This window comes from Heteronotia binoei, chromosome 6, assembly GCF_032191835.1.
Source record: "Heteronotia binoei isolate CCM8104 ecotype False Entrance Well chromosome 6, APGP_CSIRO_Hbin_v1, whole genome shotgun sequence".
Lineage (NCBI taxonomy): Eukaryota > Metazoa > Chordata > Lepidosauria > Squamata > Gekkonidae > Heteronotia > Heteronotia binoei.
This window is the reverse complement of record NC_083228.1, coordinates 114231994-114253544: the sequence shown is the minus strand read 5'-3', so window position 1 is coordinate 114253544 and position 21551 is coordinate 114231994. Positions and strand designations below refer to the sequence as shown.

The 21551-nt window shown below is 43.8% G+C and overlaps 2 protein-coding genes across 3 annotated transcripts in view; one reads left to right on the top strand and one right to left on the bottom strand.

Moving 5' to 3' along the window:
• The window catches only part of GFM1 (G elongation factor mitochondrial 1), a 47246-nt gene that overhangs the window by 5295 nt on the left and 20400 nt on the right, over positions 1 to 21551 (bottom strand). The window contains exons 10-16 of the mRNA XM_060242392.1: positions 19297 to 19398; positions 18085 to 18141; positions 16798 to 16935; positions 16216 to 16298; positions 3694 to 3856; positions 1833 to 1977; positions 900 to 1060 (exon numbers count right to left, since the gene is read on the bottom strand). Coding sequence (XP_060098375.1) covers positions 900 to 1060; positions 1833 to 1977; positions 3694 to 3856; positions 16216 to 16298; positions 16798 to 16935; positions 18085 to 18141; positions 19297 to 19398 — 849 coding nt within the window. The remainder of the gene's footprint in view (positions 1 to 899; positions 1061 to 1832; positions 1978 to 3693; positions 3857 to 16215; positions 16299 to 16797; positions 16936 to 18084; positions 18142 to 19296; positions 19399 to 21551) is intronic.
• LXN (latexin) lies at positions 6296 to 19212 on the top strand. 2 transcript variants are annotated; one of them, XM_060242393.1, is made up of 7 exons: positions 6296 to 6697; positions 7882 to 7944; positions 10390 to 10567; positions 11953 to 12089; positions 13794 to 13856; positions 15956 to 18172; positions 18367 to 19212. In XM_060242393.1, the coding sequence occupies exons 1-6, from the start codon at positions 6296 to 6298 to the stop codon at positions 16052 to 16054; spliced, it is 942 nt and encodes a 313-aa protein (XP_060098376.1). In that variant the 3' UTR covers positions 16055 to 18172; positions 18367 to 19212. The 2 variants fall into 2 exon arrangements, with proteins under 2 accessions (XP_060098376.1, XP_060098377.1); XM_060242394.1 differs by having other exon boundaries at positions 6505 to 6697; positions 10387 to 10567.

Below are 21551 nucleotides of genomic sequence, written 5' to 3'. Positions count from 1 at the left end.
ATCTGTTACCAGGCTTGATTGCAAATACTGTCTATCACATACAAAGCCTTTCATGGCCTTAGATCTGCAAGATCATCTCTCCCTCTATGCTCCATCATGTCAGCTTCACCCATCCGAGCAAGGCCTTTCAATCTGCAAATGGGCAAGGTCAACAACTGCCTGTACATGTGCCTTCTCGGTTGTGGCTCTCACCCTGTGGGACAGTCTGCCCGAGAAGATCAGGAATTACTCTAGAGGGCTTTTCTATGCAGATAATATGGTAGCATTGTATAAAATGATTTACAATGTATCTGGATAAATTGTCAGTGACTCTAGTCTATCCTACTGCATAGAGTTTTCTGTAAGTTAGACCCTGTTATGTAATTTTGCATCATTTAACGCGTCATGTTAACAATTTGCTTTGCTTCAGTACTGTTTTTAAAATTTCTGGTTGGTTCTACAACTTGTATCCTATTTCATTGTTTATTAAATGACCCATCCTGTTGACTGTACTGATGCCCTCTGTGTAATCCACTAAGTTTCAGCGAGAAAGGTGGACTCTAAATAATGTAAATAAATAAAAATAAATATATTTAATGCCCTCACTCATTCCCAATGGTATGGACCTATCGGTATGATCCCCAATGCCTCCTGGACCTGCACTGCCCGGTGGCTAGCCCCAAAAGACAAAGAAAGCTCAGAAGAAGGTCCCATTTCAGAAGGTCTGAGAAGTACAAAATTGCACTAAAACTCTCCGTGTCTTGCTCTATGGGCTAGCTGGCTTAAGGAATAGTTTTAACAAATGCAAGCAGTATTAACAGCAGAGTGTTCTGGTATAAGCCATGGCCCAAACAGTAACATTAAAGTTCAGCACCGTGGATAAAAAAGAACAACATCTGAATGTGCTTCAGAACACTTACATCAGCATAGATGGTGAAGTAGCCCTCAGCGCCATCTTGCCCTGTGATGATGCCCTGGCGGCGGTTGATTCCTGCCACCACCGCTCCTTGGAATTCATTAGGTGCTACAACTTCCACGGACATGATGGGCTCAAGAATACACACCGTTGCATCTGCCATAGCTGGAGGGGAGGGGGAATATGGGAGCAACTCAGAATCACTTAAGGGAGGGCAGAGGCAGAAGGAGAAATGAGTCTGCTCCAGCCTTTGAGAATGTATAAAATCCTAGAGAAGTAGGATTAATGTCTTTGTGCAGGTTAAATTACAAATAAAACTTTTGATTTTTTTTCTTTAAAAGTATATACATTAGAAAAACAAATGACCAACAAAAGTTTATTTTGTGTGTGAACAAGGCCCAGTACACAGAAACAACACAATTCCTAACCAGAGGACTTGCAGTCAAATCTGCAATCCTATGTGTGCTTTTGTAAAAATAAACTCCATCCAATACAATGGGAATTCCTTCTTAATAATTACATGCAGGATTGTACTATAGATGTACTAGAGAGGATCAGAGTGATAGAGGGCAGGAAGAAGTGAGGTAACGGGGGCCATTTTTGGCAGAAGAAACAGAGTCTGAATGGGGAAGCGGTTCTAGGAATAAAAAGATGTAGGAGAAAACATTTGCTGTTATGGGCCTTGGAAGCCAATGAGCATGCTCACAGAAGACAGAAAGACTAGGGTGAACTACAGAAGAGAAAAAAAATGTAGATGGCGAGAAGTGGATGGTTCAGAACCATAAGTGACTGGAAGTCAGAAATGAAAAAGGACAGAACTGGACTGAGAGTGGTGCTTTTTGGGTAGGCATATGCAATAAACTGAAGGGATGAGCCAAGGAAAGGCAGAAGACCCGCCAGGAAGAGGCTGCAAAACAGTTCATCTGCAAAGTGGTACCTTGTCTCACGGCACCTTCAGCGGCCCGGATAAAAGAGATTTCATTTGAGTCCACCATGTGATTCGCACCATCCTCCAGGACGAACCGTATTCCGGAAATCTTGTGACCTGACAAGGGACCTTTCTCACATGCGTCACGGAATCCCTGAAAAGAATGACTTCAGCATTAGTGAGTTCAAATCACAAAAATGCTTGTCCTGTGTGCTGGAGAATGCAACTGGAAATGTGGGGAAGAGAACCCAGCAAAATGATTTCCTGCCAGAATACTGCTGAAAGAAAAATGCCTTGCCTGAATGGATAAGGAAAGCCTTGAGGCAACAACTCTGGCTTCAAACCATGAGTCACAAAAGAATCAGGGGTTGCATTTTTAGGTACTGAGCATATGCATATGAAACATATGAAGCAGAAGTCCATCAGTGGCTATTAGCTGAAGATACAGATGGAACACTATGTCTGGAGCAGTGATGCTCTGTATTCTTGGTGGTTGGGGGGGGGGGCAACAATGGGAGGGCTTCTGGAATTCTGGCCCCACTGGTGGACTTCCTGATGGCACTTGGGTTTTGGCCACTGTGTGACAGTGTTGGACTGGATAGGCCAGTGACCTGATACAACATGGCTTCTCTTATGTGCTGTTATGTTCATTTACATGCTTAGAATATTAACCGAATTTAATGGTATGACTGTGCGTTTTAATTTTATTATTATTATTTATCCCATCCCTATGCTGCTTTCCTGCTTAATGGGGAACCAAAGTGTCATACATCCTTCTCCTCTGGTATATTTTATCCCCGTACCAACCTAATGAGGTAGGATATTCTAAAGGTGTGTAAGTGTCTCAGATTACCCATCAAGCTTCCTTGGCAGAACAGGGATTTTAACCTGGCTTTCCCATATACTAGTCTGACTATCCACTATATCACTTGGGCTTTTGCCTTTCTTAAAAACAGTAAAACCACACGTGAAGTGAAAATCCTATAGTTCCCATGTACTGCAAAGACACCTGTTTACAAGAACACACCAAGACATACTGAGAGAGAGGAACCAGGGGAGGGACGGTGGCTCAGTGGTAGAGCATCTGCTTGGTAAGCAGAAGGTCCCAGGTTCAATCCCTGGCATCTCCAAAAAAGGGTCCAGGCAAATAGGTGTGGAAAACCTCAGCTTGAGACCCTGGAGAGCTGCTGCCAGTCTGAGTAGACAATACTGACTTTGATGGACCAAGGGTCTGATTCAGTATAAGGCAGCTTCATATGTCCATATGTCCAACCATTGGAAAAAGCATGGTCAAAATCCTTAAAAGAAACATATTTTTCACCACAAGAGGGCACTGCCATAAGAATAAGGAAATGTGGGAAAACCACCAGAATTTCTTATGCTGACCTTGCAAACCAGCAGAAGGCCAAAAATCACATGCATGGTGGCATTCAGAACTACCTGTTTTTCACACCTGCACACCAACAATGTGAGAGAATTGAGCAAGCTAGCTTACTTCAGGTACATTATAGCTGGAAAACGTAAAGTGGGCCAAAAAGCAAGTCATGATCTTGACATGACTCTGCTTTCCGGTAGCATAGAAATCCAAGAAATGGAAAGGGCAGGTAGAATTCTACTTCTACCAAAAGCTGCTATCATAGGAAGGGGCTGTGGCCTGCAAATCCTAGACAATTTTTTTAAATGTCACTATTACTCAGCAGTTTTATTTCATTTGGGTTTTTATCAGTTGATTATCTGCCTTCACAACCAATGTGCTTGAAAAAATGACCACCCCCAAGTTTAGATCAAGTCGCTGCCTTTATCGCAATATGGAGAGAACAGAACATCTTATTTGATTTTCTTTACATTACAAAATACAAAGAAAGATTACCTTTTCAACGGCTGGCACAAACTGTTTTGGGACATTGGTTCCAACAGTTCTGTCACTGAATTCTAGTCTGGTGTTGTTCTCTGGCTCCAGGGGTTCTAGAACTCCTATCACTTTACCATACTGGCCAGCCCCACCACTCTGCTTTTTATGAGTGAAGTCAAACCTACAAAACAAAACACAGCCATGATGTTTATCAGGAATAGTACTGCCCAATCATACAGTATGTGTGGGTGGCCAGAGACCAACTCCTCCAACTTATAGGGTGTCTTTAGGTTTAGTGGCAAAGTCTCTGTGCAGTGGTGTTAAATTGCTGTTAGAGCATTGCTTTATTTAATTTAAATGCATTTCAAAATATTTGTATGCCCACCTTTTCCTCAGAAAACAGGGGTCAAGGTTAAAGAATTTCAGCTAAGAAAAAAAATAAACAGAGAATATGACAAATATATAGGAATATGATTAACACAATTATGCAGAGTGTGGAGCTAGTAGACAGTACACTTTTTTTTTTTTTAACTCTTCCATGATGCTAGAATTTGTGGGGATCTAATGTATGGGATTAAGAGCCCCGTGGCGCAGTGTTAAAGCTGCAGTACTGCAGTCCTAAACTCTGCTCACGACCTGAGTTCGATCCCTGACAGAAGCTGGGTTTTCAGGTAGATGGCTCGAGGTTGATTCAGCCTTCCATCCTTCCAAGGTTGGTAAAATGAATACCCAGCTTGCTGGGGGGAAAGTGTAAATGACTGGGGAAGGCAATGGCAAACTACCCCGTAAAAAATCTGCAGTGAAAACGTTGTGAAAGCAACATCACCTCAGAGCCGGAAAAGAATGGTGCTTGCACAGCGGACCTTTCCTTTTCCAATGTATGGGACAAAGAAGGTAAAGAAAGAAGTACTTTTCTCCCTTTCTCACAATTCAAGAACTCATGGGCACACAATGAAATTGCTGAGCAGTTGGGTTAAAATGGATGAAAGGAAGTACTTCTTCACCCAAAGAGTGAATTTGTTGCCACAGGAGATGGTGGCAGCTACATGTATGGAGGATTGGATAAACATATGGCGAAGAGGTCCATCAGTGGCTATTAGGGTAAAGATGGAAATCTCTGTCTAGAGCAGTGATGCTCTGTATTCTTGGTGCTTCGAGGTGGGGTGGGGGACGACAACAGTGTGAGGGCTTCTAGTGTCCTGGCCCCATTAGTGGACCTCCTGATGGCACCTGGTTTCTTTGGCCACTGTGTGACAGAGTGTTGGCCTGGATGGGCCATTGGCCTGATCCAACATGGCTTCTCTTATGTAATGAAGTTGAAAGCGAACAGGACAGAAGGAAATACTTTTCCAGACAATGCATAGTTTAGTTGCAGAATTCACTGCCTTGAAAGGGGATCACACACTTTCATAGAAGAAAGGTCTTTAACTGTTAGCCAAGATGACTAAATAGAATCTCCACATTCAGAGGAAACTTACAACCCTTATGGGAAAAAAGTAATCTTAAATAATTACAGGTGCAAAGACAAAGCAGCAAGGAAACCACAATCAATTTTTGAAGCATAAAACTTGAGAGAAAAATCTTAAGACTGTTCGTCTACAAAGGACAGAGGAGCTCTGAACTATACTGTATTATATTTGGTCCAAGAGCAATTGGTGCCAATATGCCTGTGCATACGAGCAGTAGGTGTGAGGCCCATTAATGTAGTCATTGTAATAAACTTTGCACAAGGCCCAGTCATTCAGGGCTACAACATTCTCATCACACACTGAGCTCAAAGCTTTGCTTTAGCCAAGCCACTCTCAAGTATGACATTCCCACAACAGAGGCAGTTTTTCAGGGTCAAGGCACCAATGGCTAAAGAACTGGAAGCCCAGCACCCTGAAGGCAGCTACAGACTGTGAAATGGCTCTCTTCAGATTCCCCATCACGATCTCCAGCCCTGAGTTTTCTCTTTGCACAATGCACTTCTACAGGCGAGGTCTCAGTGAATGAATGGGTAGCCACAGGCCAATTCAAGCTGTGCAGCTGTTCAGAGGTTCTGATCTGGAAGACCCAGATCCAAATCCTCACATGCCCCATGGAAGCTTGCCCGACCACTTTGGGCCAGTCACGTGTTCTCAGTCCAACCTACCTTACAAGGCTGCTGTGAGGATAAACTGGAGGGGAGAAGTCCCCATGGGACAGAAAAGCAGCATTGCCTAGAGTAGCTTTCCTTAACTCAGTTGCTGATGCCAACAAACGCTCTCCCTAAATGAAATAACACTGCGACTGTCTCCTAAAACTGGGAAGAAAAGTTCCATCAAGTTCAACGGGACTCATGTCCTTCCGAGCAAGTCTGCGGCTTCGGGCTGAAGCACAACCACCATCGGCTGTGGTGCGGCTCCCTTCCAAGCACACATGCTGAAGAGCTGGGCGTTTTCCGCGGGGCCAAAGCCCTTTGGCCGGAACCCTGGGCACATCTATGTGGGAGTAAATCCTGACGAACTCCGTGGGCTCCGATCCCAAGTCAACAGGCCGAGGGCGGGTTTGTTGCGAAGGCCATTCCCAAGCCTCTCCCCCCTTTGCAGCTTTTCTCCACGCCAGCGAGTGAAAGCAGCGAGCGCGCCCCGCGCTACAGATGTGGCCCTGGGGGCAGATGTGGCCCAGCCCCGCCGCCTCGCCAGCTCTTTTCCCCCTCCTCTTGCTGGCGCTTCCCGCCTCTCTCCAGGCGGCGGCGGCACCGGCATCAGCCTCGGAGACCCTCGCCGCCGCGCCTCCTGCCGCCCAAGCCCAGCCCAGCCCGGCCGGCCTTTCCGCTTCGCCAGGGAGGAGCCACCCCCGCAGTCGCGGCCTCGCCGAGCAGCAGCAGCAGCAGGCAAAGCGCGCCGCCGCCGCCGCCTCCACTGGCCCCATGGAGATCCCGCCGGGCCATTATCCGGCCACGCGAGCCAGCGGCGTGGTGGGCAAATACATCAACTACCAGCACGGCGGCCCCAACAAGCTCTTCGAGGTGCGCCAAGTCAGCCAAGCCAGCCGAGAGGTGAGCCAGCAAAACACCTGCCCGCCCACGAAGGGAGGGAAGGAAGGAGGGCGAGGCCCAGGCCGGGGGGGGGGGGCGCGGAAAGGCGGCTGCTGCTGACGGCGCTGCTTCGGCCGGGGGGCGCTTCTGCATCCGCTTCCAGTGCTAGAGTATGACGCGCTCCCGAAGGCCGCTTTGTCCTCAAAAGGGGGTTCTACTTTAAAACAAAAGCCCGAAACACTTCCTCCTCCTCGGCTCCTCTCACTTTCAAGCTACGAAGCTTTCTTTCCTAAGCGACCAACCCCGCCCCCCCCCCCCCGCCCCAACAGTATTTTTCACCACTGGGCGAAACCCAGAACAATGCAGGCCCCTCCAGTTCCCACCCACCCCCCTTCCCCCTTAAGGGCCTGGCTAGCCCTGATGATTCTTGAACACACAGCCCCGACCAAAGGTAACAGATAGTGCATTCACCTTGCCCAGTTACTCCAGGCACTGGGCTCAGGCTGCAGTCACTCCGCATGGGATTGTGCTGCTTGTCCCTTGTTTCAACAGAGCATGGCATTTCAACAGAGCACGGCACACCCTGTGCCACCCACTTGCGGTTTAGCCCTCCTGTACTAGACCTGGCTCTCCTTCCTTTTCTGTCCTCTTGCATGATGAGCTGAAATAAGCACAGTGGGCAATGCAGCTGCTCTAGGGGGATGCAATTTAACCAATTTGCAAAGGAGGAGGAAATAAAACATGTCTACTGGTGTAGCTCCCCTTTTGCTCTCTGCAAGAGAAGGCACAGAAGTCAGTTCCTGAAGACTTTCCCCTGCCGCCTCAACAAGTCATCTTTCTTCCTATGCCAGGCCCTCTCTAAAGCACAGGAATAAGCTACCATTGCTGTTACATTCAAAAGAGGTATGGTACTGAAACACAGTGGATCAGTCATTACAACCATTGGGGTACTGGCTGGCCAAAGCTAGCATTTAATATTCTGCTGATTTCACTAGGAGAAGAGAATGCCTGTGCATCACTCAGCATAGTGAAATGGAGCTTAACAGATCTTAAATTTGGCTGAAGACACATGCTCTGTGGCTTTCTTGGTACATTCTGTATGTTCCAGATTAACTGTTTTTTTCTAGGACTAATCAGCAGCTCTGCATTCAGCACAAGAGTTCTCAGAATGGAAGACAAGTCACATACTCTTTTTTTCTCCCCAGGACATTGCAGGTGTCGGGCATAAATACCGTCTTAAGTTTTCAATAGCAGAAATCCTTTCCAAAGTAAGTGACGTTTCGTTGGTTTATGTTGATATGGCTTTTTTAGGGTGAGACAGCAGGCATATTTAGGCTTGGGGAAGCCATTCTGAAAATAAGTGCAGAACATACAATCTTGTCTTTCTGGCATTCTGATCCTAAACAAATGTATACAATACTTTCATCCTGCTTCTTCTCAGACAAGACCAGCAGTGATGTGATATCCAGTGGGAGCTTGGTTCCACCCCAATGGAGCACTGATAATGTCTGGATAGGCTGCTCTCAAGGAAGGCAGAGTTAACAGGACTTCTTGACTTGAGGAAAGCCATTAGCACACAAGTTCATGCCAGGAGGGACAGTCCTTCAGATACGAACTGCAAGGCTAGGAAGGGTTTTAAAAGAGAGACTTAGCAACGCTGAAGCTCCTGAAGCTGTTTTGAAAGCAGCATGATATGATGGAAACAGCTCATATTCCCTGTTAATGATCAAGGAGTGGCATTTTGAACTAGTAAAAGTTTTTATACTGTCTCTAAGAGCAGCACCTCCAAGAGTGCATTACCCTAACCCAGCCTAAAATATACAGAAAGGAGGATCAGCATGGCAAGGACAGTTCATCCAAAACGGCTGGCAGCCTGCGCATCTAGTGCAGATGGTTCTGGGTTTCCAACAAGAAAGTCTTAGGTCTACCAAAACCCCACGGCTCTTAACAACCTACTAAGGATAATTTCTCACTGATAAGTAAAAGCAAATCATTCCCCTCAGCGGCATTAGACTTTCCTACTAGCATTATCAGTTGTATTACCTAGAGGCTCCAGAATGCAAGTATGGTCTGAGCAATTCTTGATACAATTAAGGGGATTAAGGCAGGCAATCCAGGCAGGCAGAAGACCGAGGGGAATATCAGGTTGTTACAGGGAAGTTAAAAGTTTTGCTGGAAATCAGTGCTAATTTTGGTGTGAACCAGCTGACTGGGTATCACTAGAGATTTATCTCTGCGGAAGTCCTACAGATAGGACTTTCATAGCCTCACCTCAAAGCCAATGTGCTGCTGCGTGGAGCCAGTTCATACTTCACTTCCAAGGGGTTAAATACATCAAGCAGTACATTTCCTAGTAAATGCATTTAGGAGCTATGTAGAAATCTAATTTTTAAGAGCAGCATTCGTTATTGTCTATGATAGACTGTTTCAGACTTAATTTACATTGAGCCTGTTTCTTTTAACATTAATAAGGCATTATCCAAAAGCAGCGATCACAGAACTAGAAGGGTTCTTATAAGCCATCTAGTCCAACTCCCTGTTCAGTGCAGGAAACCCAAACTAGAACATTCCCAACAGCTGGTTGTCCAGCCCTTGCTTTGAAAAGCCTCCCAGCAAAGGAGAGCCCCACCCCAAAATAACAGGAAACAAGTTCCATTCCCATACTGTTTTTTGCATTACAAAGTTTCTCCAAATGTTCAAATGAAATCAGCTTTCGTTATCCTTCATAACCATTAGATCTAGTCTTGCCTTCTGAAGCAGCAGAGATTTCACACCTACTGTTTGAGGCAATGGTGGAATAGAATGTTTATGGCTAAGTATAGGTAAGAGTGCAAGTCACACAAAACCAGTTATTGCCAAAGTATGGAAATGCAGGCTGTGGTAGTGTGAAAATAATCCTGCTGTCTTTTAAGACTGGAATACATGGCACTTTTCGGGGCACAGAGCAGGAGTTGTGGCGGGGGAGGAAAGTAGTTGTGAATTTCCTGCCTTGTGCAGGGGTTTGGACTAGATGACCCTTGAGGTCCTTTCCAGTTCTATGTTAAGAAGGAGGTTAGTCTGCCAGTCAGACTATCTATAAAAGGATGATTCCACAACAACAGAAGAGTGCTGTCTTATCTGATTAGGTTCTATAGCAGGGGTGGCCAAACTTGCTTAATGTAAGAGCCACATAGAATAAACATCAGATATTTGAGAGCTGTAAGACATGAACATCAGATGTTTGAGAGCTGGAGGAAGGGAAGGCAGGCAGGCAAAAAGATGGGAGGAAGAGGTGGAAAGAAAGCAACTTTCTCCAAGTGCATTCTCCAAGCGGTTGGCTGGTTTGGCTTGGCTAAGTGATTTAAAGAGAGAAATGCCTTCTCCAAGCCAGCTGATGGGGACAGTGGCTTCAAGAGCCACACAATGTGTGTGATAAAGCCACATGCGGCTCCTGAGCTGCAGTTTGGCCACCGCTGTTTTATAGTAGTCAACTACGATCTGATATCAGAACAACTGAATAGAAGAGGAAGAATGCATGTCGCATTCTCCTGGAACAGAGAGCAGTTTACAGTTAGGATAAATAAGTATTCAAAACAAGGACTTAGTCACATACAGACCATAATAGCTCACTTTGAAGAAACGAATAGTCTCTCCATAAAAATAAATAAAAATAAACATGCTAGCTTGTGGCTTCTACTGAAAATTTTTAACCTATGCACATTTTTCTGCAGCAGGACAGCCCTGTGAACTGCACAGCTGAGATTCTTTATCATCATGGTGACCAGCATGTTGCTCCAGAAGTCCATTACACAGTGGAAGGAGAGTTTGGGAAGAATACAGAGCAAGTGGATAATGAATTCTACAACAGAATCAAAAACCTGTCGGAATTACTAGAGGCACAACACATTCCAGGTTAAAAGGGAACCCCCTCCCCCACAATCTGACACTCACACTTCACTTTTTGAGTAGGCTTTTAAGTACTCAACGGAACCAAGTTGATGAAGTTTTGAAATTTACCATTGCCTTGTGAACATTAGCTGCCAGCTTTCCTTTAAACCAGAGAGGTACCCTATAAGTTCCCAAGCTCTCCCCCTCTGGCTGGCTGGATGTCAGTCCATGCAGCAAGGCTGGCTCCCCTGTCCAGTTCTAACTGGACCAATCAGCCCTCTGGGGAGGGGACAGAATGGTCACAAAGTCCTGGAGGGACAGGTGAGACTGGGATTGTTGGCTGCCTCCACTTCAAACCAGGGCCATGAGTAGTTGTATTCAGCTATTATAATTGCACGTCATCAAGTTGCAACCAATGCATGGTGACCCCGGGTCTCTGATGCGCTTTTCAAGGCAAGAGATGAGCAGAGGTGGCTTGCCATTGCCTTCCTCTGCATAGCAAACCGGATCTTGGTGGCTAACCTTGCTTAGCTTCCAAGCTCTAACAAGACTGGTCTACTATTCCACTGTTGTACCATTAATATAATAGCTAAAAGGTTCAGCATTGCTGTTTTCAATAGTTTGCTCCAGTATAATTGTGGATGTTACTAGGAACCATGCTACTAGTCCATGCCCCCAGGCCAGTGGTAAATTCCACAGGCTTCGTTAGAGGGTTATTCTATCATTATATGCACTCTATATGTGCCAAATCTTGAGAATCTCAGCTTTAACTTTCAACAGAACCACCTTATGATCATGGTATATTGGGAAACCAGTATATACTACCTGCAAATGGCTCTAGCACATTTTGTAGGCCTCCCTGCATGACTTGCAGTAATGGTTCTCCCGCCAAGCAGTCTGACTATTCCTGTACTTAGCCCCTACTATTTCTCACACCCACTAAAGTGCTTGTCTATCTAAGCCAAGTCTATATTTTGGATTCATAGTAAAGTAAGCAGATTGTGTGCCAATTTGCAAACACAGAATCAGGATTGGGAGAGATGGTGTGTGTGTTAAGTGCTGTCAAGTCGTTTTCAACTTATGGTGGCCCTACAAATTAATGTCTCCAAAATGTCTTATCATTAACAGCCACTCTCAGTTCTTGCAAACTGAGGGCTGGGGCTTCCTTGACTGAAGCAATCCAAGTCATGTTGGGTCTTCTGCTTTTCCTGCTGCCTTTGGCTTTTCCTATCATTATTGTCTGTTTCAGGGAGGGGTGGTACACCATGCAAATTTATGGACTGTCCCTAGGACTCATGGCCAATATCACAGAAGTTATCTACAGTAAAAGGGAGGACAGAGTTTATTTTTTGAAGATTAAGGCTCCCTTCCATTTCAATACAGGCTATTTTGTTTGTTTCTGTTGCCAGACAGTCATGGGAATATAACTGCTGAAATGGAGCCTGTGCGGAACCTAGCCGGAGTAGCCTGTGGATACATAATATGGCAGAATTCAACTGAGGACACCTGGTACAACATGGTACAAATCGAAAGCGTCAAGCAAGTGGTGAGTTAACGCAACGAAGAGTGAGGGCTGACAAGCTGCCCTCCAGGGGAAAGTTTATTGTGAGATTCTAGTGCTTTGGATGCATAAAGGGGAGAGATTGTGCACAGTGAGAAGCAAAAACCAACAGTCAGGATCTCCCCCCCCCCCCATGGCCTCCTGATTAAAAAAAATAATCTTCTTTAGAACAGACAGGGTAGCTAAGGAGGTGCTGTGTAAACAGCTTGGGTGGCTACAGAGATGTAGAGAAGACAAACACACAATAAAAAGCTTTACTTTCTTCACCAAATGGAGTGTGTGTCTTTCTGTGTATTAATGCACATGCAAGCAAGAAAACTGGTGTACGGGCTGAGGGTCTCCAGAAGGTCATATCCCATTGTTCCTTGGATTTCACATTGCTGAATATTGCTAGTGTTGTCCTTCCCACCACTATTTTTTTAGAGCAGGGAATTCCCTCAGTTTATTTTTGAGTTATATAATTTATGCACCTGGTCAAATCCGCTTGCTATCTAATATACTGGATTTTGCCATCAAACCTTATAAAGTTGCTTAACATCAGATGAGGGGCAAAAGATGTTTGGGTGTTTTCTTTTTCTGTGGAAGATTGTTTCCTAAAACTGACAACAATTAATGGATGCGATTTCCAGTTCAATCATCAGGCAAGCTTGGCAGTTTCAAAAGTGTAATTAATGCTCTTTTGGGTAAAAGAGGAAGGGATGACAAAGGCATATAATGGTCCAGTTTAAAAAAAAAACCAATTCACCTGATTTGTTTTTAATTTGATCTGCACAGCCAAATGGAAAAATTTATCTGTCTCTTCTCGCATAGTAGAAAGGTCACTGTCTCACCAGTGTGATCTGGAACTAATCAGGGATGCCAAAGAGGGTAACAGTGAAGTTGAGAAGCCCCAATGACCACTGTGAGATGAGTTAGATTCTACTGAAAACAGAGGAGCTGAACACAGCCATAGCATATTATGAACACTTCTCTGGATGTGCTAACAATTTATACAATAAGGAAAATATGCCATGTTTCCTTTAAATTTTTACAAGTATTATTCTAATGCCAGTATTTTCACACAGTGTTAATTTTTTAATATAACATTTGAACTACATCTGATTCCAACACCCCCCCCATCAATGATTTGTTAAACTATTTGTTGCTATGGGAACCTTTTGAAGTTATCTACTAGATATAGGTTAAAACAAACATGCTGAATCAAATGGGGGGGGTTTGGGAGGGGGGGGAAAGGGAATATTTCCCAAACGGATTTTTCTGGAAATCTACATCACTACCCTAACTATATAACAACTATGCTTTCCATGTGGCATGCTTTTATACTCCATAGTCACAAAAATCCAAAATAAAAGTGTAGACTAAGGAAGGGGTGCCCATAGCGACTTAACGCTACACCAACACAATGACTCAGTTATCAAACTGTTCACGGAAACAAGAGCCTTTTCTCTTTCAGCAGGGAAACTTTTTTTGCCAACTGCAAGTGGCAGTCTGAACAACTCTCATTATGTTATTGTGCAACTAAAACAAAAAAGACACTCCAGTGGGGGTGGGGGGAGGTGGTCTCTAGTGTATAACTAGCTCTTCAATATTTCATGCTCATTTCACTTCACACTTCACTGTGATTAGATAAATCTGACTGACAATTGTATATAACGAAGCAAGAGTGTAAATTTTCCTCTCTGGTTTCAGAAAAGGAGCGATGATTACCTTGAATTTTCCTACGTGGTTTTAATCCATGACATTGTCTCCCAGGTAAGTACCATTCATTTAAAAGAAAAATAGGAAGAGTCCCACTTGTGGAAAAATAAATCTTTCTAGCATGGCAATTCCTTCAACAGGACTTGAGATAGGAAGGAACTGTCAGGGGGCCTGACACAGGAGCTGGAGCTGCTTCCAGAGTAAGACAGGACATCCTGAGAGCCTGGTGCTCAGTTTGCTGCTGCTGAAGAGCAGAGGACAGGATCAAGCTACTGGGATTATGGGGAGGGGCCACAGTTCATAGTAAGACATCAGCTCTACATGCAAGGCAACAAATTTAGCTTCCTTAGAATATTTTTAATTGTGTGTTTTTCTTTTTAAAAAATGCAAGTTTCTAGCCCTCGTGGAGGGCTCTACATACTTAGAGGAACTGGGGGATGACTAGATATCTCAAAAGCAAGAGAAGCGGCTGACTATGGCCTCCAGTGGTTGGGGACAGGGCTTCAGCACCACAGATAGCTCCTTTACAATTCTCAAGCCCTCAGTCTTAAAAAAGAAGATCCAATGAAGCAAAAACAGTTTTTAAAATACAGAAATTATGCAAGGGCCGAGTATATGCAGGGCCACAGTGTCCAGCTGCTTTGGGGGGACCTAATTTATATGACATATATGACACTAGACCCATAGTGGAACCATTAGTGCTAGTTTTGCACTAGGTACCACTCTTTCCAGGTTCAGTTCATTGTGCTGGTTCTTACCTTCAAGCCCTGCCTGGCCTGGCCTGGCATGTACATCCTGAAAGCCAGTGTGGTGGAGAGGTTTGAGTGTCAGAGTAGAATTTCAGACACCTCGGTTCAAATGCCCACAGTGCCATGGAAACTTGCTCAGGGACTTTGTTGGGACAGTCAAATGGTCTTACCCTAACCAATTTCTTGAGGTTGTTGTGAGGACAGAATGGGAGAGAGAATAACTATGTAAGCCATTTTGGGGGAAAGAGCGGGTATAAGTGAAGTAAATAGAGATCTTTGGTTGTGTTTAATAATTAGCTGATTATTTTAAATACACTCTTTCTTTGGTTAGGTCTCTGACCCTTCACCTCATAGATCAGCTGCTTCCTCCCTCCTGTGGATCATAAGCATGCAAGGGACTATTAAAACACAACCCCCCCTTCCTTAAGGCTAAATTTTCTATATACTGCTCCACCACTCCAAGGTTAACCCCACTATATCATCAACAGAGAGCACTGGCTGAGATGTCCCACCTACTTTAAGGGCAGCACCCATTCCACATTAATCAAAGTACAGAAAAGCCAGTCCATTAACCCAAAAAAAAAAGGTATCCAAAGGGCCAGGTGACATATGACCAAAAGACTTCATGCAGTCACAGATAAATTCTTCATGGCTGCAGTTCCCACATTGGAGTTTTCAATGTGAAGGGACAACTGGCATGCATCAGGCTCTTTGAGGCATGACCTAGCTTATTTTATGAAGCACATCTGAACACTAACATCTTCCTGAAAAGCTTCACTGTACTCCATTCAGCCATTCCTCTCATATATACAAGCACACATATGCAAGAGATAAGCCTTATGCTTTCGTCACCCATCAGATTAGAAAAAGCCGCAAAAACCAGAATTCTATGTAATGTCACAGTGAGAGCACAGCATAAGAATGCTGAGAAAGGCTAGAGAAGGCTGCAGTCCCCAGGGAAAGTACAAGTACCATTTGCAAAGGTCCCCCCAAACCAGATCCACAGTGGAAGTACTGTTCTCCCGTGTGTATTGCACACTGGTACAGAAGTACTGCCAAAACAAAGCCAGGTTACATTTGGTCTTAGTCCACTGTGGCTATGAGCTACCCTGGCACCAACACACGTATGGATTGGAAATTTAAGACATGAAAAGTCCACCTTGACAACTATCATAATTACCTAAAGATATTTCAGTATGGAAATTCCTCCTCCCAGTTCTAGACTTTGCCAGCCTATAGATCCATGTTCCATTAACGATAAGAAGTTAATGAGTACTGAGGGGGGCAGGGAGAAAGAAAGAAAGTAGCAAGCCTAACAAGAACGTCCTAGATGGGAATTAGGACATGATTTTTGCTTGATGGTCTCTAACACGGAATTCCTGTTTCTTTTTTTTAAATCTGCAGGAAATCATCCCTTGGCACATGCAAGTTCTCTGGCACCCACAGCATGGAGTGAAAGTAATACGGAATAGTCGCCAGCCAAAACGCGCAGCACAAGATTAGCAAAATGTCTTCAATGCTCCTATTAGAGGTTATGAAAATAATCCTCCACGTACAGCTAGAATAAGTGTGACGCCACAGGCTCTCTTAGGCTCACATTCCATCTATACGGTTCGGACCAAAGGCAACATCCCCAGCCCTCCCTCATCGTAGTGGATACTTACGGTACCGGTGCCACAATGCACTCTCTGAAGGCTACTTTGGGCTTTCCCATAACACAAGGACAGCCATATTCTCTTTCCATTCTCTAGATGAAGAAAGGAAAACACACAAAAAAGTACACTGATTACAATGGGCTGCCAGAGGGACAAAATCTAGTAGAAGAATGCAAATTTATCTTGAATATTATTTACAAGCATAGGGGAAATGGCAAGCGTGAAGTCTGATTGTTCAGATGATGTTTTCTTATTAAAAATGCCTTCTTACATGTACACCAGCTATAAAGCTCCCCCCCATTCCAACTTTTTAAACAGATAAATTTTTATAGTCATAGAGTACATGATATGGTTCAAACCCTGTAATTGTGAATTCTCTTCTCTCACAACAAACGGGATATGAAGAAATTGTAAGCACAAATCCAGCTGTGGGTTTGGGGCCTGCATTGTATAGCTATCCTCATCCATAGCAGCTCTGGAAGCAGTTTTCAGTTAACACAGGATGCTGTTTAAATGCCAAGTTAAGAGGAACATTCCACTAGGGAAACCCAGAATCATGTTTCTCCAGTGTAGTCTTTAGCAATCAATCACCTGAGCATAGATCTCCAGATGCAGTTCTCCCATTCCTGAAACTATGGTCTCCTTGCTCTCGTTGTCAAAATGAACTCTGAAAGTAGGATCTTCTCTGGTGAACCGGTTAATGCCTTTTGAAAACTTATCCAAATCATTCTAACAAGCAGGGGAGAAAGATCCACAACATTATCCACAGTATCAGTTAATATTGTTCAGTTATAAGAGAATCATAGAGGTGGAAGATACCTCCAGAGTCATTTAGTCTTAACTCCTTGCACAATACAGGGAATTCACAAATACCTCCCCCTAAATTCATAGGATCATCATTGCTGTCAGATGGCCATCTAGTCTCTGTTTAAAAACCTCCAAAGAAGGAGAGTCCACCACCTCCTGAGGAGGTCTGTTCGAATGAGGAACTGCTCAGTCAGTACGATCTTCGTAATGTTTAGTCAAAAACTCTTTCTGATTTAATTTCAGTCCATTGGTTCTGGTCCAGCCTTCTGGATCTATAAAAAGCACAGCACCACCCTCTATATGACCAAAAGATTTTGTTTCTGGCAAGAACCTATCAATGGGCAACTGAGCAGTTTCCTTAAACCATTCGTATGCATGAAACACACAGGCTTCAGAATATCACCAGATCTTTAGATACCACATTTTTATCCCAGTCTTTCTCCAAGAAGCTCAAGATACCTGATTTTCTTTTCCTCCATTTTATCTTCACAGCAACCCATGAGGTAGATGAGGCTGACAGTGTGTGAATAGCACAAGGGCACCACGTGATCTGTGGGGGACTTGAACCTGGACCTTTCCAGTCTTAGCCCAACAGTTCAACACTACACCACAGTGGTTCAACTGGGAACCTCTCACCTTTGACCACAACATTATCCCTGGTACACAGTCCATCGGCAGAAGGGGAGCCCTCACACTGGAAAATGTGGCCCATTTTCCAGAAGAAAAGGTAGTCAGTGTGGATAGCGATTACTTTCAGATTAGCAATAGAGAGACTCTGGTTCAAACCCCCAACCTGCTATGAACTTCACTAAGTGCTCTTAGGCCAGTCAAACACAAGCAGCCCAATCTGCCTTACAGGAATCTTGTGAGAATAAAAGGGCATTGTGGGTCAAGAAACACGTATGCCACCCTCCACTCCTCAAAGGAAGGCTGTGACAAAAATTTAAAAATTAAAACACTTGTACAGTTCAATAAATGCAAATGCATCTTGCTATTTTTCTTTCTAGAAACCCAACATTCCATCTCAAACTAAGGAAGCAATTTACTAATGGCCATTGTTCAGAGACATACCTTGTTGGATGGCTTCATTGCTACAGAGATGACAGGATCAGGGACATGAATAGATTCCTAGAAAAAAGCCATAAAATACCACTTTTCAGTATTAAAACAATGAGGGTTTTTTTTGTAACAGGAACTCCTTTGCATATTAAGCCACAAACCCCTGATGCAGCCAATCTTCCAAGAGCTTACAGGGCTCTTAGTACAGGGCCTACTGTAAACTCCAGGAGGACTGGCTACATCAGTGAGGTGCAGTCTAATATGCAAAAGAGTTCCTGCTACAAAAAAAAAAAGCCATGAAAACAATCTTTGCAGAAATTCTGGGATCCCAGGAGTGATCTTTCCAGGGGCTGGGAAAAATTGCAGCAATTGCAAAGGACCATGGGAACCCTCCATACACAGATGTTTTTTGGTGTAAATGTAAATGAGTTTGGTAGCAGCTTAAACACTACCTGACATTATTCCAGCAATAAGCTTTCATGAGTCAAAGCTCACTTCACCAGAAGCATATGGTATCTAATAAATACTGGTAGTCTTTAAGGACCAACTCGAGTCCTGTTTAATTTCGCTACACCACATGACCCCAGCTAATGCTCGAGAATCAGGTTTTGAAGAGGCATGCCAGAAAATGCAAAGAGCGAATGCAGCAATCATGTTTATAATGCTGGTCGATTGGGGAGCTGGGGTTGGTGGCAGTGCCCTTATAAGAGCACACCACTTTGAAAAGCTGGCTTGTCACAGGTGAAATGACTAACATGCACTTCATTCCCCATCTGTCAGTAAACTGCAACAAAATATTCCCATGACTGTTGCTTTCTTCACTGCGGGGTGGTGGTGGTGGTGAAAGAAAATTCTCAAGCCTGGGGCTTGTTTTCCCACTCTCCCTTCTGGAAGCATCTTGTATCTCTGGAGATGGGAGAGTATCAGAATTTTGAGCACAGTTTTATGTTTTACAGAACCTGTAACCATATTTTAAATACAGGATATCTGCCGCCTTGTACATTGGTGGCCCTGCGCTTTCACACCGGCTGTTTTTAGAACTATTGTCAGTATGAGCTTATATACCCCTTAATCTTTATGGATTTTGTAATAGTTGTAACAGCATTCTGAAAATAAAAATAAAAAATAAACTACTTCTTAGAAGGAGTTTTTTTCCACATGTAGAGGCGTTGTTTATGCATGAAATTCAAAGAAAACTAGTAGTTCAACCAGGGAAAAACTTACCATGGAAAGATCAGAGTTGGATTTTTCAGAGAATGTATCCCCACTTGCACAGTCGACGCCAAACAATGCACAGATATCTCCTGCATAAACTACATCCACATCCTAGCAACAAAACCAAATCAACAGCGTTTTACACACTTTTAGTATTAGGCGAGAACGAGTATAATGTTAAAAGAAAGGGTAAGATAGTTCTCATGTTTGCAGCTTCCAAGGCAGCTCTCTTAGACCAACAGGCTTAGTGCAGACATGTAGTTATGGTGCACAGAGGTTGGTAGTCGTTTGAGATTGAAAAAATGCTCCCCCCCCTCCACAGTTCATACATACTGTTTTTTTTACAAGAGGGTTCACCTCAACAAGTATAAAAACATACACATATTAGTTTTATATCATATACCATAAAACCAATTAATGCAAACTGTATCACAGTGTTTCTAGTATGGTTGCATTAAAATGAAGTCAGCCCATAATTTCTCAAATATAGCCAATATATATTGCAGCATTGCAAAAGCTTCTTATAACAGCCCTCCTATAATCAAATTAAATCAAAATTCATCATACTGCAATGTTTTAAGACAGTTATGGGTTTACCAGGGTCTTTTGTGCTGGGTACAGAGGTAGAGACTGCCATTATCCTAAAATGAGAAGCTGCCATCTGCTTCCTACTCTCTCTCTCTCTTGCTTGCTTCTGTGTAACAGCTTGTTTTGCAAGGCTTGCTCAGTCGCACAGAAGCTACAGAGCAAAACCTCTATTTTCTCCATTGGCTGAGGCTCAAAAAGATAATTACATAGAAGGAAATGGACTTTAATTCCCACCGTTAGGTATTTCTAGCATTTTGAGAGATTTTTCAAGTTATGTATAGATCCATTTCCCAAAAAAGACGTCGTGGGGGTGGGAAGAGTCAGGTAAAGGATTTCCTCCAGAGGAGAACATTTTTAATTGAGGGGAAGTGGTTATGGCAGGACAAACTAAGGATAAACGAACATATGACAGGATAAACCAAGGAGAAACATTAACATGTTGTGAGGCACCCTGAAGCAACCCTAGCCTCCCCAATATTCATGTAAACCCTGAATACCCTCCTTCCTGTTGCTAAGACTTTGGCAGTGTTTTTCTGCCTTATTATGCATTTTGGCCACCCACTTCAAGACACAGAATAACTCCATGTTCCCTGTGAAGACTTAGAGTTCCTCCCTTATACATGTCATCTGAATCATGTTTGCCTGCAGTGCACAAGGAATGAAACAGTGAAAGAGCCTCTGCTGCCATGGTTAAAGGGTCTTGAGCAGTGTTCCCTCTAAGCTGAGTTAGTGTGAGCTAGCTCACAATTTTTTAGCTTCCAGCTCACACATTTTTGTCTCAGCTCAGGAAATATGGCCCTCGAGCAAATTAATGTATGCAGTAGTTCACAACTTTAATGCTAGTAGCTCACAAAGTAAAATCTTTGCTTACAAGACTCAACAGCTTAGAGGGAACATTAGTCTTGAGTCACATAGGAGAAAGAAACGAAGGGGAGGTATCCTTGGGATCAGATGAAAACCTCTCCAGGAGCTTGACTGGGCTCCCGTGATCTATGGGCACAGAATACAAGGGCTTGGATTGGGTGATACGCAAGTGGAAACAGAAACGGACTTAATGCAATTCTGCTTGCACTAGTTCTTGTGCAACACCTAGTGTTTCCCTTATAGTGCCCCAAAAATGGTTGCACAAGATCTTGCACAAGTGGAAACATGTGGGGATACAGTTAAGTCTGACAACACAAGTAGCTACCCAGTCTTTTTCTTGCATTTCCACTTGTATAGAAGAAACAGAAGTTTGGCACCAGATCCAATCCCAGATCTTTACCTTCTCCCTCCCATAGTTTTTTCTTGGACTGAAAAGGACTGCTGGGAGAAAAGGAAAAGCTCAGTATCCTTCAGCCTGCAGTAGCACAAAAGGCAGACATAGCAAAGGAGACCAAAAGCTAGACATTCCTGAGAAGTGAGAAGGCAGATTGGAGCAGACCATTCCCCAAGGTGCATGATGAGTGGCTGCTGACCCCTAAGCCCAAAGCTGCCATAAAGGCAGCACCGCAGAAAATTGAGTGAATCAGAAAATGAAACTGTGGTAACAGTATTATGTGGATAAGAAATTCCATGGTGCATACAAAGAGCTCAATAAAATTCATACCATCTTGTTGAACTAACGCAGCCTCCTCTTGGCTAGTTTTGGATCCTCTGTCTAAAAGGAGTTTCACTCCAAGTTAAAAAAAAAATTA